General features: G+C 46.2%; 11 protein-coding genes across 11 annotated transcripts; 6 read left to right on the forward strand and 5 right to left on the reverse strand.

Moving 5' to 3' along the window:
• Positions 1–36: 36 nt before the first annotated feature.
• TRUGW13939_03696 (uncharacterized protein) lies at positions 37–2,577 on the forward strand (the record flags this gene model as incomplete). The annotated part of the gene is made up of 1 exon (XM_035486876.1): positions 37–2,577. The coding sequence occupies one exon, from the start codon at positions 37–39 to the stop codon at positions 2,575–2,577; it is 2,541 nt and encodes an 846-aa protein (XP_035342769.1).
• A 1,630-nt stretch (positions 2,578–4,207) lies between these two features.
• Positions 4,208–6,284, forward strand: TRUGW13939_03697 (uncharacterized protein; the record flags this gene model as incomplete). The annotated part of the gene is made up of 4 exons (XM_035486877.1): positions 4,208–4,601; positions 4,661–4,737; positions 4,794–6,048; positions 6,118–6,284. The coding sequence occupies 4 exons, from the start codon at positions 4,208–4,210 to the stop codon at positions 6,282–6,284; spliced, it is 1,893 nt and encodes a 630-aa protein (XP_035342770.1).
• A 712-nt stretch (positions 6,285–6,996) lies between these two features.
• Positions 6,997–7,697, reverse strand: TRUGW13939_03698 (uncharacterized protein; the record flags this gene model as incomplete). Its single annotated transcript, XM_035486878.1, has 4 exons — positions 6,997–7,163; positions 7,221–7,512; positions 7,577–7,610; positions 7,663–7,697. 4 exons carry the CDS (start codon positions 7,695–7,697, stop codon positions 6,997–6,999), a joined length of 528 nt encoding a protein of 175 aa, XP_035342771.1.
• A 293-nt stretch (positions 7,698–7,990) lies between these two features.
• On the forward strand, positions 7,991–10,702 carry TRUGW13939_03699 (uncharacterized protein; the record flags this gene model as incomplete). The annotated part of the gene is made up of 11 exons (XM_035486879.1): positions 7,991–8,119; positions 8,182–8,236; positions 8,293–8,359; positions 8,410–8,477; positions 8,532–8,700; positions 8,754–8,814; positions 8,869–9,390; positions 9,445–9,830; positions 9,888–10,099; positions 10,162–10,628; positions 10,685–10,702. 11 exons carry the CDS (start codon positions 7,991–7,993, stop codon positions 10,700–10,702), a joined length of 2,154 nt encoding a protein of 717 aa, XP_035342772.1.
• A 198-nt stretch (positions 10,703–10,900) lies between these two features.
• On the reverse strand, positions 10,901–12,034 carry TRUGW13939_03700 (uncharacterized protein; the record flags this gene model as incomplete). Its single annotated transcript, XM_035486880.1, has 2 exons — positions 10,901–10,952; positions 11,013–12,034. The coding sequence occupies 2 exons, from the start codon at positions 12,032–12,034 to the stop codon at positions 10,901–10,903; spliced, it is 1,074 nt and encodes a 357-aa protein (XP_035342773.1).
• Positions 12,035–12,317: 283 nt separating this feature from the next.
• On the forward strand, positions 12,318–14,348 carry TRUGW13939_03701 (uncharacterized protein; the record flags this gene model as incomplete). The annotated part of the gene is made up of 2 exons (XM_035486881.1): positions 12,318–12,760; positions 12,812–14,348. 2 exons carry the CDS (start codon positions 12,318–12,320, stop codon positions 14,346–14,348), a joined length of 1,980 nt encoding a protein of 659 aa, XP_035342774.1.
• A 185-nt stretch (positions 14,349–14,533) lies between these two features.
• Positions 14,534–16,238, reverse strand: TRUGW13939_03702 (uncharacterized protein; the record flags this gene model as incomplete). The annotated part of the gene is made up of 2 exons (XM_035486882.1): positions 14,534–15,728; positions 15,850–16,238. 2 exons carry the CDS (start codon positions 16,236–16,238, stop codon positions 14,534–14,536), a joined length of 1,584 nt encoding a protein of 527 aa, XP_035342775.1.
• Positions 16,239–16,656: 418 nt separating this feature from the next.
• TRUGW13939_03703 (uncharacterized protein) lies at positions 16,657–18,388 on the reverse strand (the record flags this gene model as incomplete). Its single annotated transcript, XM_035486883.1, has 2 exons — positions 16,657–17,334; positions 17,384–18,388. The coding sequence occupies 2 exons, from the start codon at positions 18,386–18,388 to the stop codon at positions 16,657–16,659; spliced, it is 1,683 nt and encodes a 560-aa protein (XP_035342776.1).
• Positions 18,389–18,793: 405 nt separating this feature from the next.
• TRUGW13939_03704 (uncharacterized protein) lies at positions 18,794–20,124 on the reverse strand (the record flags this gene model as incomplete). Its single annotated transcript, XM_035486884.1, has 3 exons — positions 18,794–19,556; positions 19,615–19,917; positions 19,973–20,124. 3 exons carry the CDS (start codon positions 20,122–20,124, stop codon positions 18,794–18,796), a joined length of 1,218 nt encoding a protein of 405 aa, XP_035342777.1.
• An 871-nt stretch (positions 20,125–20,995) lies between these two features.
• TRUGW13939_03705 (uncharacterized protein) lies at positions 20,996–22,754 on the forward strand (the record flags this gene model as incomplete). The annotated part of the gene is made up of 3 exons (XM_035486885.1): positions 20,996–21,142; positions 21,198–21,700; positions 21,770–22,754. The coding sequence occupies 3 exons, from the start codon at positions 20,996–20,998 to the stop codon at positions 22,752–22,754; spliced, it is 1,635 nt and encodes a 544-aa protein (XP_035342778.1).
• Positions 22,755–25,633: 2,879 nt separating this feature from the next.
• Positions 25,634–26,829, forward strand: TRUGW13939_03706 (uncharacterized protein; the record flags this gene model as incomplete). Its single annotated transcript, XM_035486886.1, has 2 exons — positions 25,634–26,013; positions 26,073–26,829. 2 exons carry the CDS (start codon positions 25,634–25,636, stop codon positions 26,827–26,829), a joined length of 1,137 nt encoding a protein of 378 aa, XP_035342779.1.
• Between the last annotated feature and the right edge of the window lie 412 nt (positions 26,830–27,241).

Here is a 27,241-nt window from a genome sequence, read left to right on the forward strand (position 1 = left end):
AAACCCATTTCCCTGAGGGGGAACCCTTTTGAGAAAATGGATCCAACTATCCTCCTTTCGTCTGTTTTGGTCCTATTATTCTTCGGATTCAATGGAGACGCATTTTTGGGATTCGACACATTTACGGCTTCATCTATGTTGGAACGAGCCACAAAGGCAATCACTGGGGGTACCATGATTTCTGGATTGAACACCGCGCTCGGTGCTGCCATAGGCATACCACATACTCCTCCTCCTCCCCCTCCTGGTGTTTTCCAAGGTCCGGCGACACGCTCGTGGAATGAATCATGTACCGAAATGCCAGCCTCTGTGTACGCCCCTTCGGTCTTTGAAAATCCTGTCAAGGCGAGAGTGTGTTTCCCTGATGACATGGCCGGCATATTGGGTAACTCCACGGAGACGTTGGAGTTCCCAGTGCCCGGTTCTGCTCAGTTCGAACTATTTGGCTTTCGTTTGCCTGGCTCTCACACGAACCACGACTGGACAATCTCGATCATTTGTATACTGGTGCCTCTTTATTTCCTGCTGTGGACCAGTATCACTCGCAATCCCTCCACGGTGGACAACGGGGCAATTCCGAAAAAGAGTTATGTCGACGCTGCTATTGCGGGAATATCTAGCCGTATCCCGGACTTGGCACCTCTCGTCGCTAACCAACGACGGTTGGAGGGCCAGCTCATTCAATTCGAGAGCGTGGAGGCGAGAGTCGACGGTCGCATCGAAAATCGAATTCATGAACTTGAAGTCTTGTTCCAGAGGCAGATCAGAGACATCAACCTTGAACCTCTGACACGGAGAGCGGACCGTTTCCAGGAGAATCACGACTTTGTGGCTTCTCAAGCCCGCAAGCTTCAAGAGGACCAGCCACATTGGACTCGCTTAGTCGAAGATTTTAAAGACCTGAAAACTGACCTGACCATCCAAATCGAGCGCAGAGCGGACAGAATCAAAGAACATGTCGAATATTTTGAGGAGCGCTTGGATGATCTCGGAAAGAAAAATGAGAAGCTAGTTAGCAATGTTAAAACGGTCGAGAAAGAACAGACTAATTGCAACGCTATAATTGACAAACTTCAAAAACAGGTAGGTGATATCGACGAACTCGATAAACAATTCAAGGGTACGAAGGACCGAGTTGTCCCAATAACTGAGAGAGTACGGAAGCTACAACAACAAGTGGATTATATCGGCTCACCAAACGAGCAGGTCATGGGCTTAGAGAGAGAAATGACCTCTATCAATGAACAAATTCAACAGCTGCAGGATAAAGAAGCTACTGATGTATATGCACCAAAGGAAACAGTGAAGGCCGTGGAGAGTAAAATAGCAACCACCACTGGGCTCATTCGAAAGTTACAAGAGCAGGACGCCTCTGGTACCAAACGAGTCAAAGATGTAGAGAGCGATATTACCTCCATAAGAAAGCTAGTTGGAGAATTACAAGAGCAAATACAAGCTGATAATACAACTGAAGCGCAATCTCAGGAGATAGAAACCTCTCTGGATCAAAGGATCGCCAAGATCGAGACCGAGCTGCACCAGATCCCGGCGGCCAAGGCTGAAGAAGAGCGAGCTCATACACAGAGGCTGCTTGAAAAAAAGATTGAGGAACTGAAAATTGATGAGTTGAGAAACAAGCTACAGACTATTGAGCCTTCGGTCAACGGAGACATTATACGCATGAAAAACTATCTTAAAGAGACGGAATTGAAGACCAAAGGCGAATTTACCAAGAGAACGGAAGATACGGAGCAGCGCATCAATGGTGTTGAACAAAAGCTCGAAAATTCTCTTGACGATATCAGAAAAATGATTAGTACTTTGCGGGAGGATTTCGAAGAGAGTACTCCGGACGAAGAAACTATGGAGAAACTCAAAACAGACTTGAAAATTGCCGAAGAAAAAGTTGGCAGTTTAGAGATGAATGTTTTCGGTAGCTCATCAAACGTGGCCGAGCCTGTTATAGTACAGATAAACGAAATTCAGTCCCAGCTGCAAGAATTGACCGACAACAGCGGGTCTTTATCCCAAAGGCAAGAGGCTCCAGGTCGTGAACAGGATCTCTTAAATATAGGAACCCAGGCTTCATCACAATCAAGCCAACCACCACAAACACCCATTCCTTCTAAGACGTCTTCCAAAGTGAACGCACCTGCCGCCGAGTTTGTTCCCTCGCCTCGGACTCATACTTCCTTGTCGCAATCTACCACGCACGGTGCTCCACTAGAGATTTCTCTACCAAAAAATTCCCAATCACAAAAAGGCAAAGGGAAGGGCAAGCAGAGAGCAAGTATTTTGTCTTCGCAATCATCTAAAGCTTCAGAGAACGACGAGCAGGGAGAGTCCAAAACAGGTCAGACAACCGATGAGAAATCTCAAAAACCACCGGCGCAAAGCCCCGCTGAAGTTGAAGATTCTTTTGCTCTTGATTGGACTCCTCCAAGCTTGGAAGAAAGGGAGCAAATGTTCGAACAGGACCAAATTCAAAGGGAGAACAACAAAATATTAACCGTCACTCTCGCGGATATTGCTTCTAAAAACCGAAAAACTCTATCTCAGAGCCGATGGGCTTCTTAGTCCTTCTAGCCCAGAACTAAAAGAGAGCTAAGCAAGGCTACCCAATTGAAAGACCCCACCTCGGCTGCGGCAAGGTGGGAAGGGTCAAAGTCATAGCGGTATGGCATGATAATTGTACAAGGACTATCAGATTATAGATGACTCGGGCCGTCTTCTCGGGGTTGCACTAGCGTTGCCATTGTGTCTGCTAAAAAGAGGGGGGCTGTGACTGGTCGATATGTTGGGGATATGTACATTTATGAAATCGCCGTTTTCATTTAACTTTATTTTGGTTTGTTTTGGCTGTGTAGGCAATGTGTAGGAGATAGGGCAAGAAAGCGGACATCTACCACCAAGTCTCTTCAGGATGTAACTGCGGAGTTTCATATATGAAATATTAATAATCCCAACTTTTTTTGAATCGCTCGACCAACCGGAAGGCGATTGCTCCTACCACCGTTGTATTTTTCACAAGGACCTTTCCAGAAGGGGAAATTCGCTTCGCCATGTCAGATTGGTTAGGTTATAGTAGCCGGTTTTATCACCACAGAGAAGGCTGATACTGCCCCTCATTTGAACTATATTCCAAGGATCCTCTCGTATGTCAGCGGCTGGGCGCGGATAGTGATAGCCCATGGATTCGTTCGTCGTCTTTGGTCATGAGGTGCTTCGCACAGGCGGACAGCCCCCGACATGCATGCCCGCACACTCCCAGGTCGGTTTTCGCAAGTGTCGACCAGTGAGTGCTGTTAGTATAGCCTGCCATCCATGCTCCCATGTATGCAGATAACATGACGTTGGGGAGGGTTTCAAGCTCTCCATGTGCATGCACACCCATGTTACGATCTCTCAGTTACCACGTGGAGAGACGATCTTAGATGCTTTTTCTGTGCGATGCGGCCTTCCTTGTGAGGAGAGGTGGTTCGTATACTCTTTGAGGCAATTCCATGCGCCGTGTTTCGAGGTGACGCAGGTGGCGCGCGATCGCCGCGCCCCCCGCACGCCGTCACGGGCTAGGATAGCCCTAAATCCTAGCCGGCTTCAGCCTTCTCCGCATCTACCTGCCATCGGCTCTCCAGTGTCCACTATCTCCAGACGTCGTTGGTCCACCCCCATGGGCAAGTATGGACTACTAGTAGTGCCAAGCACACGCCATATTGTGGACGAAAGAATCTTCTCGACCAGTTCTTGCTTCCAGAAAACGGCCTTTTCAGGCCAGTATCCACCCTACAGCCCCAACGGCGGCAGCCAAATAAACCTGGCAGGCTGGGATAAATCCTAGCGCCCGGCAATACCACTAACCAGGGAATCATGGCTCTTCCAATGAAAAATTCACCTCGTAGCGCATCATCGGCCGTTAGACCAATACGAGCTTGCCTTACTTGGAGCATGCTCGGCGAGGTGACGAGTCAGAAACAAGTATATCCTCTCAGATGTTGATCCCTCCCCCTCTCCCACACAGAGGGAGGCTGATCTGGCTTTATATAAGACAGGCAATGCCTGTCAGCAGTGTACTCTCCACTCTTCTCCATATCTTTCCCCCGCATAGCTGTTTTCTCCCCGCAAAGAAGCCTAAGAGTGCACAATTTCAGGTAACCTGGCTGTAAGAAGCCCGGGTCGGTTTTTCACTACTTATCCAAGAGTCGTCAATATGGCGGATCAGGAAAAAATCGGGTACAGCCCAAAGGCCAACTCGCCGGAGCATAGCTCTATCTCGGCTGAACAGAGAGAGAATGCAGGCTCTGGGGATGGGAAACTCGTCGATCCCGATGTCGTTCACTCCCAGCCGAGCGGCCGACTCAATGTCGTCTTCGAGAATCCCTTGGCAGACCTCCCTCGCGACAAGCTCATGCAGAATGTCGAGCAGTTCTGCCAAAAGTATAATCTGATGGACCACATCGAGTCTTTTCGCAAGGGAGCTCTGATTTCCCAAAATCCGGCAGGCGCCCAGGACCTGACCGAGCTAACCGACGAGGACAAAGCGATTATTCTTAGGGAGCATACCCATAAATGGGACCAGCCGTTCACCTTGTATTGGCTTGTTAGTAAGTTTTATATGCTGTCCGAAGTCACTGAGTTGTTTTCTGACCATGACGTCTACAAGTAATGTGTTCGCTTGCTGCCGCCGTGCAAGGCATGGATGAAACTGTGAATAATGGCGCACAAGCTATCTACTTAGAGGTAATATCTCCCCCTCCGCCTCGCTTGAAAAATAAACATAGCTCATTATTTGGCAGCAATTGGGTATCAACAGTCGGTTCACAGGCCAGCAGCTGAATAATATCACTGGGTTGGTCGTTGGCGCCCCTTATCTCTGCTGTGCCATTGTCGGCTGCTGGCTCACCGAGCCCATGAATCGCTTCCACGGCCGCCGTGGTGCCATTTTCCTTAGTTGTTTTATTGCCGCGGTGGCCTCGATCTGGGAGGGCGTTGCCAACTCCTGGGTGAACTTATTTATTGCCCGCTTTGTCCTTGGGCTTGGAATCGGCCCCAAGTCGTCGACAGTACCTGTATATGCCGCCGAGTGCTCTCCCGCTCCGATTAGAGGCGCCTTGGTCATGATGTGGCAGATGTGGACTGCTTTTGGAATTATGCTTGGTAATATAATGGGCGTCGCATTTATGAGCCTCGCTCCTGATCTTTCGTGGCGTCTCATGCTAGGATCTACTGTTGTTCTGCCTATTATTGTCTGTGCCCAAGTCTATTTCTGCCCAGAATCCCCTCGTTGGTTGATCCAGCACAACAAGATCAACAAGGCTTTCCGGTCCTTTCGCAAACTGCGACCCAGTGATCTCCAAGCGGCTCGTGACCTCTATTATGCCTATATTCTTGTCGAGCTGGAACGTGAAGTCAACAAAGACAAGGGCTTTTTTTCCATGGTCCTTGAACTCTTCACTGTGCCACGTAATAGACGAGCTACTTTAGGCAGCTGGATCGTCATGTTCATGCAACAATTCTGTGGCGTCAACGTTATTGCCTACTACTCGACTACAATCTTTACCGAGTCCGGTTACAGCATCCAGTCTGCACTATTGGCATCCATGGGTACTGGTATTCTGAATTGGGTGTTTGCCTTGCCAGCATGCTTCACCATCGACACGTTTGGACGACGAAATCTACTTCTTACTACGTTCCCATTCTTATCTATATGCCTTTTCTGGACAGGCTTTTCATTCTGGATTGAAGCGGGCAAGGCAATCAGTAAAAAGCGAGTGGCCATGGTCACAACGGGAATGTATCTTTTTGAAGTATTTTACTCCCCTGGCGAAGGTCCTGTGCCATTCACCTACTCTGCAGAAGCCTTTCCGCTACACATACGAGAAGTCGGTATGTCGTGGGCAACGGCCACTTGTTGGTGCTTCAATTTCATTCTGTCATTCACTTGGCCGTCGTTGCTATCTACGTTCAAACCCCAGGGGGCGTTTGGCTGGTATGCTGCTTGGTGTATCATAGGATGGTTCCTGGTCTTGCTCTTCCTACCTGAAACTAAAGGTTTGTCTCCTGTGTATTGTATGTCATTGAACTTGATAACTGACTGTTTCTTTTTTTCCTTTTCAACAGCATTGACCCTGGAGGAATTAGACCAAGTCTTTTCCGTACCGACATGGAAACATGCATCTTATCAAATAAAGAACTCGATATGGCACTTCCGTGTCTATGTTTTGCGCCAGAGACTAGAACCGTTGCCTCACTTTTACGAAGGTGCCGAAAAGCTCATGGAGTCATGAGTTTCTAACCACCAAATCTCAGTGCGACATTGCTTTTGGATATCCTTTGATTTGTTTATTTATTTGGATTGCTGAAGCCATATAATCGTGTATGGCAATAATTGACCCTGTGGTAGCTGACTTTTGTATTTGTCCTGTGATTTTCGTGTGGTGTCCTATTTATTGTATTTGGAATCTCTTGATAAATTCACATGTCAAAATCAATTTGCTTAAGATTCCAAACGTTGACCTCCATTAATAGATGTAATATTTAATAAATAGACGGCATACGTTACATATGCTGCATTTGAATACACATCTCATTCATCTAGACTACGTAGAATTGGAATTCCCTTTACCAGCATTTTATGGTTAGCATTCTAAGATTTAAGGGGTTCAAATTACTTCCCCTATAATAATACCGTCTACAATCATTGAAAGATTTCTATTTTCTAATTCATCAAAGAGGAATTATTGCTGCAAGTATGGAACATGTTTACTCTTAGTGTCGTACGAGTCAAGATATACAATTGATATCAATTGATAACGTCAACTAATGCTTTTAACACCAATACACAACAGAGCAAATTAATCGGTGTCAAGTAATGATACTAACTTAGTTAATATTAATGCACGATAATGTTGTGTGTTTGAAACCAGATATCAACAAATATGCCGGTCCCAAGACATAGTCAACATGGAGATGAGTCTAGGGTTTAGGGTTGCTTAGAGCCTATTGAAGACGACCACCCAACACAACTCCATATGCCAGGGTGGCAATAACAGCGCCGAGATTAATCAAAGTCGAAACGCCATGTAGCTTGCCAAACTTTTTGTTTAGTTCGGTCATCTTCTGGGAGTGGGGAGGGGCGTCGTAGGACTTTTTTCCATCAATAGACTCTATAAGAAACATGAGTATTAAAAAGATTTTGTGAAAAAGCGATCTAGAGGACAAACCTTGGTGTAATCTCTCTTTCATAGTCTTGTTGACCAAGGGAGTAAAGTAGAGCAGGTTGGCCAAACCAGACACGGTGATTAATGTCAATGGCAAAAGGACAGAAAGCTGGTTTTGTTCAGAGATCACGCCGGAAATGCTAGATAAACTACCGAAGCTTCCAGGATACGTAAGGGCCAGTGCCAGTGGTAGGCCGCTCTGCAAAGTAAAGTATATCGGGAATAACTTATTCTGCAGGGCGGCGAATTGCGGTCGAGGAAGGGTCCTGAATGCAACTATTCCTCCGATGAAGCTCTTAAAATAGTAAGAATTGTTGCTCTACTTGCCTTTTTTTTAATGGGTCTATTGAATAGCATACCTGAAAGACTTCGACACCCAGTAGAGTGCCATAGCTGGAGAATAGGTAAGCATACTGAGGTCGCGATCCGGGACTCAAGGACTAACCTGATGATATGAAACGGCCCGAGAAGAGAAGACATGGTTACACAGCCCGAATATTGTAGTTATTTGAGCGAGCAAGGAGAAGCAGACGATGTCGACTGATGACGGAATGTCGGAATCTCCCGTGTGGGGCCCCCGCTCTTTTCCCGGTCCACTAAAAATTTATATATCACGTGGTTCCGCGTTCTAGGTGGAATCTAAAAGGGGACTAGCACGCGTCTGCCTGGAGAGAGCTGCCTGCCCGGGCTGGTGATAAAACGCTCCCTCGCAACTCACTTTCTCGTTGACACAAAGCACCGGTTCTTCCTAGGTGGCTATTGAACCGTACATAATGGCGGACAAAGAAGCGACTGTGTACGTGGTTGATGTTGGAAAGTCGATGGGAGAGCAGAAGAATGGACGATCCATCTCCGATCTCGATTGGGCAATGCAATATGTATGGGATAAGATAACCACAACAGTATGTGTACACATTTTGCCTATATATTTTATCGACCTCCAAAGTAACCGTCGTTTTTAAAGGTTTCGACAGGCCGGAAAACTGCAACTATTGGTGTAGTTGGGTTGAGAACAGACCGTGAGTATAGCCAGCCCTGTTTATTTTGTGTAAACCAACGCTAACTCCTTGTGCAGAAACGAATAATGAGCTGTCAGACGACGATAGCTATGAGCATATCTCGGTGATGCAGAATATTGGACAGTATGTCTTACTGGGCGAATTAACTGGGCTGTCTACTGAAAAGTTTCAAGGATGCTCATGCCAGACCTACGGAGACTTCGTGAAGAGATTAAGCCTAGCCAGACTAATAGGGGTGATGGTTTGTTGCAATTCTTTCTTTGTTGGTAATTCCAAATTTCTAACGCAAATTTAGCCATCTCGTCGTTGGTCATTGCCATCCAGATGATCAACACCTACACAAAGAAATTAAAATACAGGCGAAAAATCATCTTGGTCACCAATGGTGAAGGCCCAATGAGTTCGGATGAATTCGATAAAATTGTGGATAAACTCAAATCCGACAATATAGAGCTCGTTGTTCTGTGCGTCCTCCGATGACAACATATATGATTCATCAACACTAACAGCGTTCCAGAGGAGCCGATTTCGATGACCCAGAATATGGCTTCAAAGAAGAAGACAAAACCGAAACAAAAGTATGGTTTAGTACTCATGTTTATGGCGAGACAAGATACTAATCATCATGACAGTCCGAAAATGAAGCATTGCTGCGCAGTCTTGTCGAAGATTGTGACGGTGTATACGGTACATTGGCGCAAGCGACAGAAGAGTTAGACACACCTCGTGTCAAAGTCGTTCGTGGGATCCCATCTTTCAAGGGAGAGCTCAAGCTAGGAGATCCGACCCAATATGACACCGCTCTTCGAATCCAGGTGGAACGCTACTACCGAACATACGCTGCAAGGCCGCCTACTGCCAGCTCTTTTGTAGTGAAGTCATCTGGAGAAGAGAGCGCACAGTCTTCAGCAACAGTGGCTGCAGGTCAGGGTGCATCTATTGACGAAAATCTGGTCAGTGTTCGTAACGCCCGAACATACCATGTTAACGATCCTTCCGCTGCTGGGGGCAAACGAGAATTCGAACGTGACGAGCTAGCCAAGGGTTACGAATATGGAAGGACTGCCGTTCACATTAGCGAATCCGACGAAAATATTACGAAATTGGAGACAGATGCGGGATTGGAGCTGATAGGGTTTGTCCAGAATGACCGGGTATGGTGCTTTTAATCCCTATTTTGCACCGAAGTGCTAACCTATTCATATCAGTACGATCGATTTATGAACATGTCAACAAGCAATGTAATAATTGCACAAAAGACAAACGAAAAAGCAAGCTTGGCCCTCTCATCTTTCATACATGCCTTGTTTGAGCTAGACTGCTATGCTGTGGCGCGACTTGTGGTAAAAGACAACAGAAACCCCCTCTTAGTCCTCCTAGCACCATCTATCGAGCCCGATTTTGAATGCCTGCTGGAAGTACAACTTCCATTTGTCGAAGATGTTCGATCGTACAAGTTCCCGCCGCTGGATAGAGTGCTCACTGTATCCGGGAAGACGGTCGACGAACATCGAAATCTGCCCAGTGAGGATTTGATGAACGCAATGAGCAAATATGTTGACAGTATGGAGCTTGTCGAGAAAGACGAGGAAGGGTTCGTACACTTCTTGTTTTATTTGCATGTACCCAATGGCCGCTGACAATTCATCAGAGAGACCGTTGATGCCATACCAATGGAAGACTCCTTCTCGCCCTTACTCCATCGCCTTGAACAAGCAATCCGGTGGCGAGCTATCCATCCGAATGAGCCCTTACCACCACCATCTAAGAAACTCACGCAATTCTCTAAGCCGCCTGAAGAAGTCCAAGCGCGCGCAAAGAAGTACCTGGATCGCATCATAAAGACAGCCGATGTAAAGAAAGGTAATAACAAACTCTGTACGGCAGTACTAACCTCAAATCTTGCTAACTGTCTTTGTAAACAGTTCCACCCAAGGTCAAAGGCCGCAAACGTGACCGCGAGATCGACAAGCCCCTCTCGGGTCTTGACGTAGACGAGTTGCTTCACCATGAAAAGAGAGTCAAGATATCGCCAGAAAATGCGATTCCAGAATTCAAACAAACTCTTGCAAGTGCCGAGAACATTGATGTCATCAAGGACGCTGTTCGGCAGATGGAGAAGATCATTGAGAATCATATCCGAAAGAGTTTCGGAGACGCAAACTACGACCGTGTTGTTGAAGAGCTCGGTGTGCTACGGGAAGAGCTTGTTGATTATGAAGAACCAGGGCTATACAACGACTTCTTACGACGACTCAAGGACAATATACTGAAAGAGAAATTGGGTGGGGATCGACAAGAACTGTGGTGGCTTATCCGACGGTCCAAAATTGGTCTGGTTGACACAAAGACATCTGATCGAGTTCAAGTTACTGAACAAGAGGCCAAGGAAGTGAGTTTACTTTCGTAAGATTTATATGACCAGATCAAAGCTAATATCTGCACCAGTTCCTGTCTTCCAAATAATTATTAGAAACTAGCTATGTACTAGCTTGAAAATCAAATGCCTTGCCATAAACAGTGTTAAAAAAATCGCTAAATGTCCAGTCCATGCAAGTCCATGTAAGAGAATGACGTGATGTCTATGAGAACAAGGGGTATATCGTAGCTGTAAAAATCGTCCATGTGGCATCTTAAGTTCACTTACTCCAGACGATATAGCCTTTATGAAATCTTGCCAACTCGCTTGTTGCCTATTTCGATCTTGCGTTGCAATCTGCCAGGACAGTTAGCTGGCGTCAACTCGACCATAACATAATAAAAATAAAACACTAACCTGTCTACATCCTCATCAGTTAAGTTCAAAAGCTCATTCTGAACCTCCAGTTCATTATTGATAGCAACTCCCAGTTCGCGTTGTCGCAAGATGATCTTCATCAACTCATCCACGCTCTTATCCTGAGTCTCCATAGTCTGCTTTTGGAGCTGGAGCACTCCTTGATTGTCCAATTCACGTGTCTTGTCAGTTTCCTTCCCAAGGACGCGGCCCACACGAGGCTTTGCGGATCCCATAAGCTTGTCCTTGTCCTGAATAGACGCGACAGTAGCGTCCAGTTTGCTCTTCTGCATCATTGCGTTGTGTAAATTCTCCAAGCCATCCTTTTCTTTCTTGGCGCTGACAAGGAGATCCCTTCTCCGCCTGATTTCGCCGTCTCCAAGTCCACTTCCTGCCCAAGAGTCATTGCCAGTATCTTTCAATCCTCCCTCAAGGGCCGTTATCATTGTTCCAGACTTGTTCAAGCTGCTCTTTGCGTGCGCAGAGCTTTCATGCTGTTTCTGAGGTGTGGTAGCCTGATCACGTCTTGTGAGGTAAAGGCGTGCATCGTGCAGATGCGATTTAAGTTCGCGGTGGCAGTCCAGCCACAGCACCGGGTCTATGATCGGTGCAGATTCGACACCACCTGGACCAGTGATGGCTTTATGCAGCCTCGCAGATGGTCCACTGTTTGTTGAAGTGGACTGGCTTGGTAGATTCAAGAAAGACCTCCATACACTTGTGTTTCGCCAGCGCTGATCTTCGGCGCTGTTGATTGCTTGCAGGTATTTCTCCAGTCCTTGTCGTCGCTCCTCCCGCAGTCTCTCGTTTGAATTCGTATTATGAAACCATGATTTCTTCGGAAGAGGCACAGGGGGCTGGGTCCCTACTTGGTGAACAAGCGCGTCATGGAAGGATACAAATTCCGAATATCGCTTCTGAACGACGAAAGATCGCAGCGGGAGTCGGATGGTGATGTTGTACGTGGTGAAATCCTCCGTTAAAGTCGCGTTTGGAATACTGATTTCGATCGTCGAAGGCATGGTAATTAACGCATATACCTCTTTCAAGAGGGCGATACCGTGTGCGTTCCTGGCTTTGTGATGGATATGAGGTGGGAGGAGGGTGAAGCCGGGAAGCTAAGTTAGCCTGTGTTATGACGCAGGAGCCTGGCCCGCCATTCGTTATCAATATCGCCGACCCGTGGGTAACTTACTTTCCACAACTCACAAGATTATTCGGGATAATATTTACACTTCCTGTATGTTCGTCAGATTTTATATCTAACGGCTTGACTGCAGAAGAAACAAAAGGTCACTTTGGGATATGTGGGAAGGAGAATCCCGATCGGGCTCGCAATCATCACATGATTATGGACGTGACCCTCCAGAGCAACCTCGTCCAGCAGACCAAATAAGACAGTTACATCTGACCGAGTCCTCTGGGTCTTTGGAAAGCTCCATCTCTAAAAATGGGCGGAGCAATTCGTCTCAAAATGCTTATTCCTGGTGGGATGACTCCAACAAGAATTATTCCTCGACCACCTCCTTGGGTCCATCGGAAAGCCCTATAGATGGACGACGAAAGCTACTTCTTATCTACATCCATGGATTTATGGGTGAAGAGACCAGTTTTCAGAAGTTTCCTGTCCATGTACACAATCTGGTCACCAAAAGCCTTGCGGAATCACATGTGGTCTATTCCAAGGTCTATCCGCGATACAAATCACGTCGGGCCATGAACATTGCTCGTGATGACTTCAGTGAATGGTATGTTCGGATTTCTGAAACAATGGCGTCATTTAATTGACTTTGAGTTAGGTTGCTGCCGCACGAATCCCACGATACCGATGTGCTTTTACTTGGTCATAGTCTTGGTGGAATCCTGAGCGCAGAAGTGGCTTTGAACGAGTCCGATTCAACAAACGGTCTCGATATATTCAAGCACAATATTCTTGGTTTGATCAATTTTGATGTCCCTTTTCTGGGGTTACACCCAGGTATAGTCGGTACAGGAATAGCCAGCTTATTTCAGCCCAAACGCAGCGACGAATCGCCTCAAGATGATGCAGCAGAACGGCCAGGGTTGGCATCTATTGGTACAGAACTTTTCGGTTTAGAAAAAACATCTTCTTGGTTTAAGCAGAACCCGGATTCCAATTATGACCCTGCATTTCCGAATGACGTTCGTCGGACAAAACGAAGCCAGTTAGATGGGATGCTTCACTTCTTGAAGAAGAACACAGGGCAGGTAACAAGCGCAATGAAGGAGTATGCGACATCTTATTTTGAATTCGGTGGATGCTTGACCGACTATTCAGGTCTTCGCCGGCGATACTCGAGATTGAAGGAGTTGGAGGCCGTTGACAGCATGAACCTGAAACGTGATCCTCAAGGCCGCTTGCTGCGGAGGATCAGATTCGTCAATTACTACACTGCGAGCCGAGGGTTTCCTAAAAAGTCACAACTAGTGGATACTCTTGGTTCTATCAATGATGAATCGAACGAAAGCAGGGAAGCCACCAAACAGGATGCGGGACCTGCCATTGATGTTCTTGAGCCTTCAAGTCCTGTACTCACCGAGGAAGATTCAGAAGGCGACAACGGCTTAAACAGCGTCGATCCAAACCCAATGGATGAGCACGAGCCTATGGAGAGTGCCACTTTACCAGATAAAGGAGACGATAACCTACTGGTGCAACCTACTACGGACGACAAATTTGCGTCGCTCCTAGACCTTTTACCGCCTCTTCCGACCATACCTGATACTCCATCAGCGATTGACCCATCACAGTTTGAAGAGAAAGATTTACTGAAACAAGCCCAAAAAGAGTATACCCGATTACTCAAATTTCAAGAGCAAGCTAAAAAGGAATGCGAGAAAACAATAAAAGAGCGGAAAAAGCTTCTAGAACAGCTCAAGAAGAAACATAAAAAACTTAACCCATCGCCCTCGCTAACAGACGCTCTTGAACCAACAGACGGAGACAGTATCACCAATTCAATCACCAAGGGGGATGACCCGGACAATTTTTCGTTACCGGAAACACAGCCAAGCCGGACAGATTCTAAACGAGGCTCGTCAGAGAAGCCCCCCAAAGATCGCAAATTCTGCGTCCTGCCCAAGATTGGCGACACCCCAGACCCTCTCTGGGTGCGTCTTTTCATACCTGATGTTGACGAAGTAGTTGCTCATCAATCGATATTCATGCCTAACGGGTTATATTATGAATGGTTGGTGGGTGATATCGTGGGCAGAATTGAGCAGTGGGTACAAGATGATTGCACACGACGGGCGATTTGGGAAGCATTGGAAGACGACGAAGGCAATGTTAACCCATCTAAGGGTGAATATTGACGAGATTTACGTTTACGTTTATGACTTGATAATGATAAGCATAACAATATAAACTTTATACTACTAGAAACATCGATGATATTTGATTGTTTAACTTTGGGTATTTCAGATTCAGCCTCATAATATTACAATTTTATGTTCTTAAAACTTAAAAATGATAGTTCCAAACGGTCAAGACTTTCTGTTCACAGCCAGACATCTCTCTGGAGTAAGAGATCCTTTTGGCCGTAGAACTCTCCCACGACGGTAATGACCATGTCGAGAAGCGCACGGCTTTGGCTGTCTCTGTTTTGTGGTGTATTTTGAGGGGGGTCTTCTGGTTCTATATCCTGATTTCGACCGTCCTCTAGCACTTCGTCATCATCATCATCGTCGTCGTCGTCGTGGTCATCACCACCTAATGGGGATGAGGTGTTTCGTCTCCGTCTCTCCGCCAGATCGGCTTTCAGTTCCTGGTCTTCACGATCTGCGCTTTCCCGGAGCCGAGACTGAAGACGAAGCTTAGCTGCTTCAAGATCGTCTGCGGTCTCTGTTTCGCCTAAGGGAAGAAGAGGCTTGGTTGTTGGTATCGGTATGGACGTGTCTGCTATTTCATCTGTTGAATTACCGAGTGTAGCAGTCTCTGTAGTTTCAGCAAGCGGATTTGCTTCGTCACTCGGCTTGTTGTCTTCAGGTCCCAAGTCCATGCTCTCATCTTCTTCTAAATCTTTAATTGCCAGTTTTTTCAGTTTGACTAGAGCGCTGACGGCTTGTCTTCCAATGTATCGGAGCTCGCAGACTTCCTCACTGCTGAGTTCACCAACATCGCGACATCTACCTAGAAGCCCCCATGCCCATGCACCGATGCGGCGGATTTGGGTGGCATCTCCGCCATTTATACATTCAGAGATGATGTCGCCTATCAGTCGAAGCACGTTCAGGACGGATTGCATGTCCATACAAGCCAGCTGTACCATCTGAGGATCCGAACGGAAAATAACTTGCCTCCATTCCACTCGAGCTGATTTGATATGGTAAAAAAAGGTAATAGGATGGGTTTGGTCAAGGTTTGAGATAGCAGCGGCAGGAGGCGAGTATCTCAACGTGCGTTGTAAATGAACGAACCGATGGCATAGCGTGGCATAATATGATGACTGCACGTTCGAGCTATTTTCTTCCGTAGAGGAATCCACGGTGCTAGATGCCATTCCAATGACAACACCATCAACGAGAATGAAGCCACTTCGGTTCTTGTCTTCCTTCGCGTCTTGTTGTCCCGGTATTGAGTTGTCTGCTGCTATTTCATGTTGATTCTGCTCCCCTTCCAACACGTCTCCATCTTGTATTTCCGTGGTAGCCTTTGCTGCGACAAAAAGCGAAGGTAACGAGTTTGCTTCGGACCTATATAATAGCCGCAAACCGGCCACACATTAGCACTGACCAGGCAACTGCATGTCTGAAAGAACAAACAAAAGAAAACAATCTCAGCTGAGTTTCATAAACATATGTATAGAAAACTTACCGAACCATGCGCAGATATTCCAGACCATCTTCAGCTGGGCCGTAGAAAAGCTGGTCGGAGCCGAGATCATCCAGACCCGGAAACGCGCTCCTCTGGCCGTAGACAGGATCGACGCGAGGCCGCGTGTTGCTATTGCTGCTGTTATTTTGGCGCTGATTGCTATTCTGCTTGCGAGCTACATTCGTATGCCCAGTCGTCTCATCGTCGCCATGTCCAATAGACTCGTGTCTATCGCTCTCGTCGTGGTCAGGTTCATGCGAAGCTCCGCCAGTAGGTGCTGGCCCTGTCTCAGCACTGTCTAAATCGGCGTATGAAAGCTGTTGGCGTGCGCGTTTAGCAGAAAGTAAATCGACTTCAGGCTCCGCATCTGTCTTGCGTTTTTCAGGCATTTCTGCCTCTTGCGCAAGGTAGGATCGTGTGTTGGAAGGGGGGAAAATATTGGTGGTGAATCATTTGCCTGGAGCGGAAGCCGCTTTACTGAAAAAGATTAGGCAGGCCTCTGATGTCACTAAACCAATGCATCCGCCATGAAATAAATTTCGACATCTTTCAAATGTCTTGCACATTTTTAGAAATATTGTCTTCATTCTTGTTTGATTCTAAATAAAAAAAATTTAAAGCTCTTTTGAGAATATGATGCTTCTGATCTTCATTAAGCTACACCTAGTACGGAATAGCTAGTTACGACGAAGCTCTACTTAACTTTGCCTAGTGTGAAAGCTACATTCATTTGACAACAGTGTACAGATAGAATTCTTTTGAAGATAAGGACGGTATATCGAAACCAATAATATGCCGGGGTATTGTTTATGGCTTCAAGCGTTGCGGATCACGGGGGAACAAAGTCGCCAACCGAATGTTCGGCAGACCCAGGAAGAACATCACAATACGATTCAGACCTAGACCACCGCCAGCGTGTGGAGGACATCCTTGTCGGAAAGCATTGAGGTAGTCTTGAAAGCCGTCTGCTGTGGGGTCAAGGCCTTTGGCAGACATGCTCTCTTCTAGCTCCTTGACTTCGTTGATACGCTGAGCTCCGGACATGATTTCCTCACCGCGCATGAAGAAGTCGTACGAGTTTGAAAAGGTAGGATTCTCCGGGTCTGCCTTGGTGTAGAATGGTCGAACTGCCATGGGGAACTTGTCGAGGACGTAAAAGTCGGTGTCGTACTTATCGCGGATTATCTGTCCTAGCCGTTTCTCCATAGCAGTGGTAAAGTCGTTTTCGAATCGCTCTTGTTCAGAGGTGTCAACTCCAGCTTCCTTTAGCAATGCAACGCCGTCCATATAGTTCAACCGAAGTGCCTTTCCATCTTTAGGAAGTTTGAAGTCGCCCGCCTTCGGGTATGACTTTTGAATAACGGCAATTTCTTTCTGGTAACGTTCCTTCAGTTGTGTAAGAATGAAAACAAGCATGTCCTCTGCAAATCCAAGAACCTCGTGATAATGGTTCTCGAAAGTTTTCTCGAAATCAAGACCGGTAAACTGGGTAGCTAGTTAGAAATAGACCGGGGAGAGGAGAGAAATCACATACCTCGGTTAAATGGCGGTGGGTATTACTCTCTTCCGCACGGAAAACAGGACCAACTTCGAAGACGCTTCCCATATCACCCGCAATACAAATCTGTTTGTGGAGTTGGGGGCTCTGGGCCAGGTATGCATTTCTCTTGAAATATTTGACCTCGAAAACTTCACTTCCTCCCTCTGTTGATGATCCATTCAGTTTCGATGTGAAGATCCACCGCGAACCACTCTTGAGCATGTACTCTGTAAACAACTGGGCGACTCCACTGGATATCCACGTAATGGCCTGATTAGTCTCGGTCTGGAGATCGATGGCACGGTTGTCCAAACGAGTCTTGAGTGTGACGATCGGGGCACCTTCAGCGTCAACTTCGGGTTCACCTTCGACAATATCGCCAAGGGGCGGAGGCCGTTCAGCATCCTTGACTTGCATGGGGAGCGTTTCCACTGATTGGGAGATCAGGTAGATCTTCTTGATTTGCAGCTCGAGCTCAGATAGGTGTGCAGACGCGATGGGGACAGCTGGCTTTTTCGCAATGCCGGTGACCTGAACAATGGAGTTGACATTGAGAGTAGCAGTCCATTTGACCATTTGTCTCGAAACAGGACCCTCTGGTGGCGCTGCGATGACGGTTTGAAGCTTCTTTCCTTGTTGCCGGAGCATGAGGAAACCGAGTTTGGCGCTCTGTGATCTGGTGTTCTCCACGCGAGCGACAACGGTGACTTCCTTCTCGTAATGTTCCTCTCCGAGTTGCAAGAACTGGACTGGAGACACGGAATCTTCGGTCTGCGGCAATTTGCCGTACAATCCAACCGCAGTGTCGACAGCTTGGATAGCCTTTTGCGCCTGCTCCTGGGCAGCCCGTGCAGCAGCTTTCTCTGCCTTGGCCTTCTCCTTGGCCGCTTTCTTCAGCGCACCTTTGCTGGGGGGAGCTGCACCATCCCCAGTGGAAGCGGCGGCAGCCTCGGGGCCCTCCTCAGGCTTTGGACGGTGGGGGAGGGTTGAGTCGGCCATGTTCTCGATCGCGATGAGGAGAAAATAGATGAAAAGTTGAAGTCAGAGGGAAGAAATCCCAAAGCTTGAATAAACAGCTAGTGTTGAATTGAGACGAATTGACTCCGGCTCCAGGTCGCAGAATGAGTCACGGAGCCCAAACAAAACTTCTTTCTCTATAGAAGGAAAGCCCCGCGGCCCGCAGCCCCTCGATGGACCCAGCCCTGAGCCCTAAGTAGCAACCCCTTCTCGGACGTCACGTGGGCCTATCTCCATAAAGTGAAATATTTACTACCAAGCAATTTGGAAACAGATAATTAAAATAATCAATGGCGAACATGCAAGGCAGAGTCTATATGCAATATGTATATGTATATATGAAGTACACGACACAAACTATCCGAGACAACCGATAGCGTCACTCTTTTATACGGATGTCTTCAGGGCCCAGTTCACTGCGTGTTGAACATCATCGACAATCGTCTTGGGAGTGTACGAAGGCTGCCCGCCATTGTAGACACCGGTTCGTACTAGAATAGAGTGCCATTCGCTTCCATATTCACTCTTGTACGAGTTCGCTCCGCGTATGTCAGATTCAGGATTATCGCCGACCATAAAGACTTTCTTGACTGGCGGCAGGTTTTTAGAACGGAAAGCTCTAGCCCGATTTCGTAGTAGCTGATTTTCTGCGAATCTATAAGTCAGTCCATATGGTTTTCCGACCACTGTTTTGATAAGCTCAACGCCCTGTGCTGGGCCTCCGGTTACGGCTGCCCATGTGCCTTCCAGAGCTTCTCGAAATCCACCTTGGCCAAGTCGTGGAAGATGGTAGGCTGCAGCCCACCAGAGATCCGGGTTTGAGAAATACAAAGGTGGTTGATCATCTTGCTGGTAGCCACGGTTGGGCAGATCTGATTTGCCGTTCTTCTCAGACAATGTTCCAAAGATGCCTTGTGATGATAGGAGCAGGTCGACTATGACTTGGGCATCGAGCCCCCAGTCCCGAGGGTCATTGAACACAAACATGGCGTCAATTTTCAGGCTTTTGGATGGGTCGTTTGGATCGATGGGTTTCGGAAGAGGCTGCGCGAATGTTTTATAATAATCCTTGAATGGTTTGGAAAATGGCCATATGTCAGGGTATGCATTGAATATGTCACCAGGAGTCACGACAGACTTGAATCCGTATCTTCACACAGGTCAGAATTATTCTACACCTCCAGCGTAGATAGAAGCTCTGGACGAACCTTTGTGCCACCTGACGGCAGCCATCACCGTCGCCTCCCGCAACAAGGATGCACTTGTTTTCCAATGCTTCCTGCTCAAACGCCCCATGAACCAGCTCTGCAAACGGAGAATGACTTTGAACAATCACGCTGGGGTCCAATGGAATCTGGAGTTTCTCGCTGATTTCAGCTACCCTCTCGCTCTCGTGTTTCCCTCCGCCATTTGTGAGCAGTATAAAGGGGATCCCGCGTTCTTGCAAGGTACGGAGGGCGTCTGCAGCGCCGGGAATCGGTTTGGAAGAACGAAGGAGGACACCGTCAATGCTGAAAAAGGGAACAGGTAAGAAACAAGTCGGATGCGAAGTGTTGCGGGACCTACTCGAAAGCGAACGCGATATCCGGTGTTGTCGGCGCCGTCTGGAAGCCTCGCGGATAATTGAACGACTTCCCGGGCACCGATGTCGTTCGGAAATTGGGACGAGGTCCAACGCACCACGAGCATGCGGTGCGTGAGAGTCTGCACGGCTGCATTTTTTTCTCAGATTGCTCGCTGTGAGGTGTTGGTTGTCAGGGTGAAGTAACTACGTAGCTTGTGCTTCGTTATCTGGGACCTGCCGGGAAGCTTATCAATTATTTCCCCCGCTAAACCCAAGGCGGTATTCTGTGTACTGTTCCTGAACAACTTTCAATTTATTCAAATCCGTTCGTCGTCTTGCTCAGTGAAGTATTTGTAAAGATGATTCAGGGTATTGGATTGATTGTTTTCCCATCTAGCGATGATCCGGTTTACGTTCTCCATGAGAGACGTTACATATTAGTCCTCGTCTATAAGATCGAGAAGGGAAGAGCGATTGAGCAATACTATTAATTTCCCCACATATTGCCAGCAGAGTTGGGTATATGGTCTAAGGTCTGATATTGATGGTCCTGTTAGGTGATCACTTTCCAGGCAACGATACAAAATCCTTTCTACCTTCTAAATATGTCTAGATATATGATCCTGCAACTCAGGCTTGTATTCAAAAAATCCAACCGTATTTTGCACTAAGCTCAATTGGTTCATAAGTAATCAGTAGCGTGCTAGTTAACTAAAAGTCCAACAGTAATAATGGCGATGCTATTTATATAGGGATAAGCATATGCACTCTTGATTGGCCATTTCTTTTAAATGCCGAATGGACCTCCAAAATAGGAAAGGCTGGTTATACATGTAACTTAAATTTGCCATGCTATATATTTTCTTTCTTCTTGGGCAGTGATAAATTATTTTTTATTTTTTATTTTTTTGAATGATGCAAGTCATAAGGAAAGTACAAGGAGATCTACATCCCTTTAAATTCTACAGCAGGAACATTTCTGGGATTCTCTAGCAAAAATAGAGCAGATCATCGATCAGCCCACAATGTTGGTATCTACGGATGCGGCAGACCTCACGCGGACTGCCCTTAAAGGAGTTTTCATTATCATCGTGATCAGCATAGTGAGGTTCTGCATTCGCCTCTACCAAGTCAGAAAATTAATTCGAGATATTCCTAAGAAATATGGCATCGTAAGTGCTATCTGTGAATCTCTTATCATTAGTTCTATACTAACAAGCCCCTCAGCCCATCCTTCCTCATTCATTACTTTTTGGACATCTTCCAATTGTTATCAAACTCATGAGCTTGTACCCAAGCGACATATACGGTCATTATCTTCCTATGCTCCTGAGGAAAGAGTACCCCGATATTTGTGACTCGCGAGGGTTAGTGTACATTGATACCTGGCCCATCGGAAATCCACTACTCGCAGTTTTCCACCCAGGGATCATGAGCCAATTCACACAGGAGCAATCACAGCCAAAGCACGAGTTTCTACGTCAACAATTCCAGCCCTTTACACAAGGTCAGGACTTGCTCGTTGCTGAAGGAGAGCAGTGGAGGAAGTGGAGGCGTATTTTCAACCCCGGCTTCTCAGCCCAAAATATAGTTTCGTGTGTGCCGGCGATATTAGAGGAGATTAACGTTTTTCGAGATTGGCTGAAAGACGCTGCAAGGACGGGAGAGACGGTGACCTTAGAACAACAGGCTGAGAAGTTGACGGTTGATGTAATCAGTCGTATTGTCCTGTGAGTGAATACAGTAATTATTGGTGTTTTCGGCAACTTGTCCTTTTTCATAGCTGACCACCTGACTAGAGGCTCACGACTTCATTCGCAAACTAAAATGAACTCATTCTATAGCGCCATGAGGAACCAAGCCAGCTGGCTTGGCTACGATAATCAACCACTAGCATTTTTGACAACGATGTTAAATCCAGTTCGACCAATTGCACTGTGGAAAAACAATCTGACCATGAAATCTTTCTTGCTACCACATATTGAGAAAATCTTGAGGCAAGAAGGAAAAGAAAACGATTATAAAACCATTCTTAGTATTGCTATCCAATCATCCACTAACCAGGATGAACCTGCTTTGCGAAATAACAATTTTATCAATGCCATTGTGGCACATCTAAAGATCTTCATGTTTGCCGGGCATGAAACAACGGCTGGGATTCTCTGCTATCTCTATCACATACTTTGCAGCAATCCAACCATCCTGGATACCATGCGTCGCGAGCATGATTCAGTCTTCGGCTTAGACCTGGCAATGACTCCAGCCAAGATCAAACTCAACCCGATTCTCCTGAACCAACTTCCCTACACTTCTGCGGTAATTAAAGAGACGCTGCGGTTATTTACACCAGCAGGGACCGTGCGGGCTGGCAGTCCAAATTTCTTTTTAAGACACCCCGAAACAGGCGAACGATACCCGACGAATGGGATGATGATATTTGGCTGCTCTGCAGCCGTGCACCGTCACGAAGCATATTGGCCTGATCCTGAGAAATGTATTCCTGAGCGCTGGCTTGTCCCAGAAGGCGACCCCCATCACCCCCAAAAGAACGCTTACCGGCCATTTGAATCAGGACCTCGCAACTGCATTGGCCAGGAGATTTCTCAGTTGGAACTGCGGGCAATTATGGCTATGACAGTCCGAGAATTTGATATTGAAAGCCAATTTCCGGCTGATGGACCCCGTCTTTTTGGTGAGGTGGCATATCAAACATATAAAGTTGGGAAAATTGTAGCGCAACCTCGGAATGATATGCCTGTGAGAGTAATGCTTCGTACCAGTTGATTTAATGGTATACCAATATTATCAAATTGATAAATATATGTCCACATCTAGGTATATATCCCAGGTATAGTTAACTCTAATAATGCCGTAACTAATTCCATCAATCAGCCCCTCATCGATTGGTGTTTGTCTGACATGTGATAAACTCACTGGTTTTGTTGATTGGTCGAAATTCAAAATGGCCTCCTTATTCCACACCACCCTCAGTATAGGCTCAAACCAGGGAGAGACGATACCTGGTTATAATGCTCACATAACGCGTAATCGTTTGTACATCAATCCAAGTATATTCTTCGCAGTTGTTTTCTGCCAACACAATGAGATACTGGACTGGGCAATCAACGCTAACGGATTCAATGTTCGCAATGCATCTGGCAACCCTGCAGAATGAGTGCCACCCTTTGTCCGTTTTAGTTCATCAGAGAGAACAATCGACTCCATATCCCACATGGAAATAGTGAAGAACAAAATTTGAGATGCCATATCTTGAAATTCTTTAACGTAGTGATCCTGACTCTGAGAAAAGTCTTCTTGCTGTTGAGATGTACAGACTGGAATTTCAGACACATGACGTAAAAATTGGATACCATAACTTAAGAGCCGCATTTTGAATTCGCTTTGGTAGAGATCAAGAGCAATATTGTCCTCTGCGAGCTTACTGGTATTTCGATGTAGGCCTGACGCCAGTTCCAGCACCTTTTTTGTATCTAGGTGACCATGAGATGATAATTGAATCGTGGCATAAATGTCGTCTATGATGGATTCAGAACTAGATAATAGTTTGTCGAGATCACCTAGTTTAATAAGTCCTTGGATAGAACTGCAGATACGAACACAGTGGTATGCGAACATTGCAACGCGAACTGCCCCATATGAAGGTGGTCCACAGTGACAGTAGAGTTCATTAATCCATTTCAAGATTTCTGAAGAAGGGTTCCCACTGGTTACCAATGCTCGGTGTAACTAGCACGAATGTGAGTTACAAAAAGAACAGAGGAAAATAGTGCTAATTTCAACCAACCATACCACAGTAAATATGATGTTCCAGAAAATATCTCGCCCTTCTGATCGCATAAATTGGGATACACCTCGAAGACGAACTAATTGCATCATGCCCTCAAAGTGGAAATCCGACTCACATGTAACAATGAGAGAATCAATGCCATCTTGCGTGCTCCAAAGGACCTTGAGAGTAAATATATGAGTTATATTGATATTTGACGAGCCCTGGATGTAAAATCTTACCGTATATAGTCTCAATAGCCAAATACTTAATAAAGTGCCGTCAGCCTTGCATTCTTCAAAATCTTGAAGAGCTAAATTGATTGCAGCGACAGTGTTTGCATAGGATTGAGCCTGTCCCATAATATCATGAGAGCGAGTGGCACTTAACAGATAAGAGGACCCCAAAGTCTTACAGGCATAATATAGTGGTGATCCTTGTTTGGCATTAGAAATTATGTGCGAAAAATTGATAAAAGAGTTGGCGGCATTGCCAATAGCAACGTCGGATGAGAATTGATGAATCAGGAATGGGATAGAGTGCTCACTCCGGGAGTCTGCCAGGGGGTATTGCAGCGGGGAACAATAATATGTAGATAAAATTGCAAATGTTTCGTCAGCTTCATAGGGAATACCTGTACCGTGGAGAGCAAGATGCTCTACATCAGTACTCGCGAAGATCTTAACTGGAGTGTATGGACGGTGTTCGTGGCTTGCGGGAATAATGCTTCTCGATGTATTAGTAGTTTTGCCACGACCTTTGGCAATTTTAGACTGAAAAGAGGTTGCGGTTTCTACGCGAAAGCGCATATCTAGTTCATCTCTGTAACCAGGCATGGATGTCCTTTTCGTAGACACGGAATGTTAAATGGAAGATTATTAGTAACAAGCTATATCGTGTTAAAAGTCAAGTGCAATGAACTGCAAACCTTTATGCGCCGCTCTCGACATGAATAACAGTCCCGGCTTGGTCGGCCAGTATTAGGCATATTATAATTTTGTCAATATGTGATCAATGCTCAGAGGGGTTCACGAGATAACTACATGGTAGGTAGGCCACTGCCGTTGGCGTTGACAGGTGGTGTTGTGGTTGTCAGCATGCTCAGATATCACGTGATACTACATATGTGTATTGTGTCAGACTTTTTAACCACCATGCCAAAAAGGGAACCCTTATGGGAATTGATGTTAATTGGTAGTCTTATTCCGGTTTGACAATATGTAAAGCTTAAGCTTCGTTCGAATGTCGCGTACGCATCAATTGATGTTACGGACCTGGATCCGGCGTACTTGTGATTGGCTTGAAGACGTCGGTGTGGGTTATACTCTTGGTTGTTTATAATAATTATTAAAAGAGATCCTTTTATAATATATATATCTTGAGATGGATATCTTGTTAACCTTAATAATAATGAATATAATTGTAAATTAAAAATTACAGAATAGAGCTAAAAAAAAAATAACAATATTGTCAAAACGTATCAGCCGTTATTTACCAGAATAGGTGTTTGTTGGAGGTATTCTGCTCGAGTAAATGTAGATGTAAAGCGGCGGGTGCCTGGAAAGACTATATATTGGAACTTAAAAGTTACTAGGCTCCGACTAGGAGGCTACTCGGTATGGAGGCAATATAAAGCAAACAGTACAAGGAATATGGGTTATATAGTTACCTCCGTATTGCATGTCGATATAATAGTGGATCCACTAGCATCGCACTTATCGGCGAGGCGGGCCCAGAACGCAGTATTCTACCTGACATCATCCTCTACCAGCCCGAGTTTCGTCAGAGAAATGCTTTCGCCGCCAACGCGACCCTTGCCAACAGTAGTCCTTTGCGAGTTTTCTATAATGGAGCGTTCATGGATACCTTGCCAGAAATGCCGTCCGCCGTCGAAATCTTCGTCCCGACCGAAATCATCCTGCAGATTGTGTCCCGCGTTGACCGCAGCCTAAGTGGCAGAGAACGCCAGAAAGCCTTGTACAATCTTTGCCTGGTTTCGCATCAGTGGTACTCTGCGACGCTGTCGTTTCTCTATGCACGACCAAAACTCGAGGGAGGAAACACATACCAAAAGTTCACGACCATCATGTGCCCCCCCGCCGGGGGCCCGAAGAAGAGCAAAGACCTGGGTGGGCTGGTACGCCGGCTGGATTTGAGCAAGCTGGTCCATCACAGCTCCAACAGTATGACCGCGCGGTTAATTAACCGGGTGAAGGGGAATTTGGAAGTGTTCCTTGCTCCGGCTTCTGGGTTTTCGTGAGTCAAATCTATCAATACGATCAACCTTGCATTCTAATCTGGGCGTTTGCTGTCAGTGTCAATTGTCTCTCGCCGCTTTCCAAATGCACCAAAATGCGATACTTGGACCTGTCCTTGGTTCACGAGTCCTTCTCGTTAGAACACATACGGAAAACGATACGGTCTATGGAACGACTAGCCTGTTTGCGCACTCCTCGGTTCATGCGCATCACCCAGGAAGCATTGGATAAAGAGGGACTGAAATGGCCGCGCAAACTACAGACACTCCAGCTCAGCGGAACAATAGACGTAAACATGGCTACCTTTCCATGGCCGGAAATCATGTCTTCGCTATCTCTACAACACTGCATGAACCTCTCTTACGAAATAATGACGGGCATCCTAGACAAACTCTCCCTTCAACAGACCCTGAAAAGGCTCTCAATTTCGACCTACAACCGGGGTCTCCAGCCCGAATGCATCAACCTGATTCCAAATTTCTTACCCAATCTCCTTTTCCTCGGCGTCCCGGGGGATTTGGTGCAGGATATCTTCTTCACGCTGATCCAATGCCGGAAGACCGATCTGGCCCTCGAGGTTCTTGAATTCGGCCACACGCACACTGGTGACAAGCTCGACTTGTCCATGCAATTCATCATCGATACACTCCATCAGGGTTTGCCAAACCTCCGAGCCGTCGGCTTCCACACCATGTTTGGTGAGTACGACGATCTTGACGATGCGCTTCTAGAGCACGCCGAGAAGAGGGGGGATAAACTGCAAATATCCGATGAGACGATTGAGTTTGATCCTGGTACATATTATTTTGACTGATGAAAATGAAATTTATCAGGCAACTAGCTACTTGGAATATAGTTACGAAATTTAACTTGACTGTGTTTACTTTGAACTTTTTTTTGTACATAGAGAGTACTACTGCCAAAAAAAATTTCAATAGTGACGATTCACTTTTTTCTTCTTACATTTTATTGCTCCAGATGTCTGATGGCTAGCTCTGTCTACACAGGTAGAGCCTAATTATGCTACCAATTGAACATTGAAAAGCTCAACGCATTATCTGAAGGGACACCCGAATATCTATATATAGAGAAATTTTCATTTTCCATCAAACTTCAAACGCTTCTCACACACACACACACACAGTAAAAGAAATCCTTTTTTTCCCCTTTCATTCTTCATGGCATACCACCAGACACTCTCTACAAGTGGAAATAAGGATTAAAAA

This window comes from Talaromyces rugulosus, chromosome II (genome assembly GCF_013368755.1).
Source record: "Talaromyces rugulosus chromosome II, complete sequence".
Lineage (NCBI taxonomy): Eukaryota > Fungi > Ascomycota > Eurotiomycetes > Eurotiales > Trichocomaceae > Talaromyces > Talaromyces rugulosus.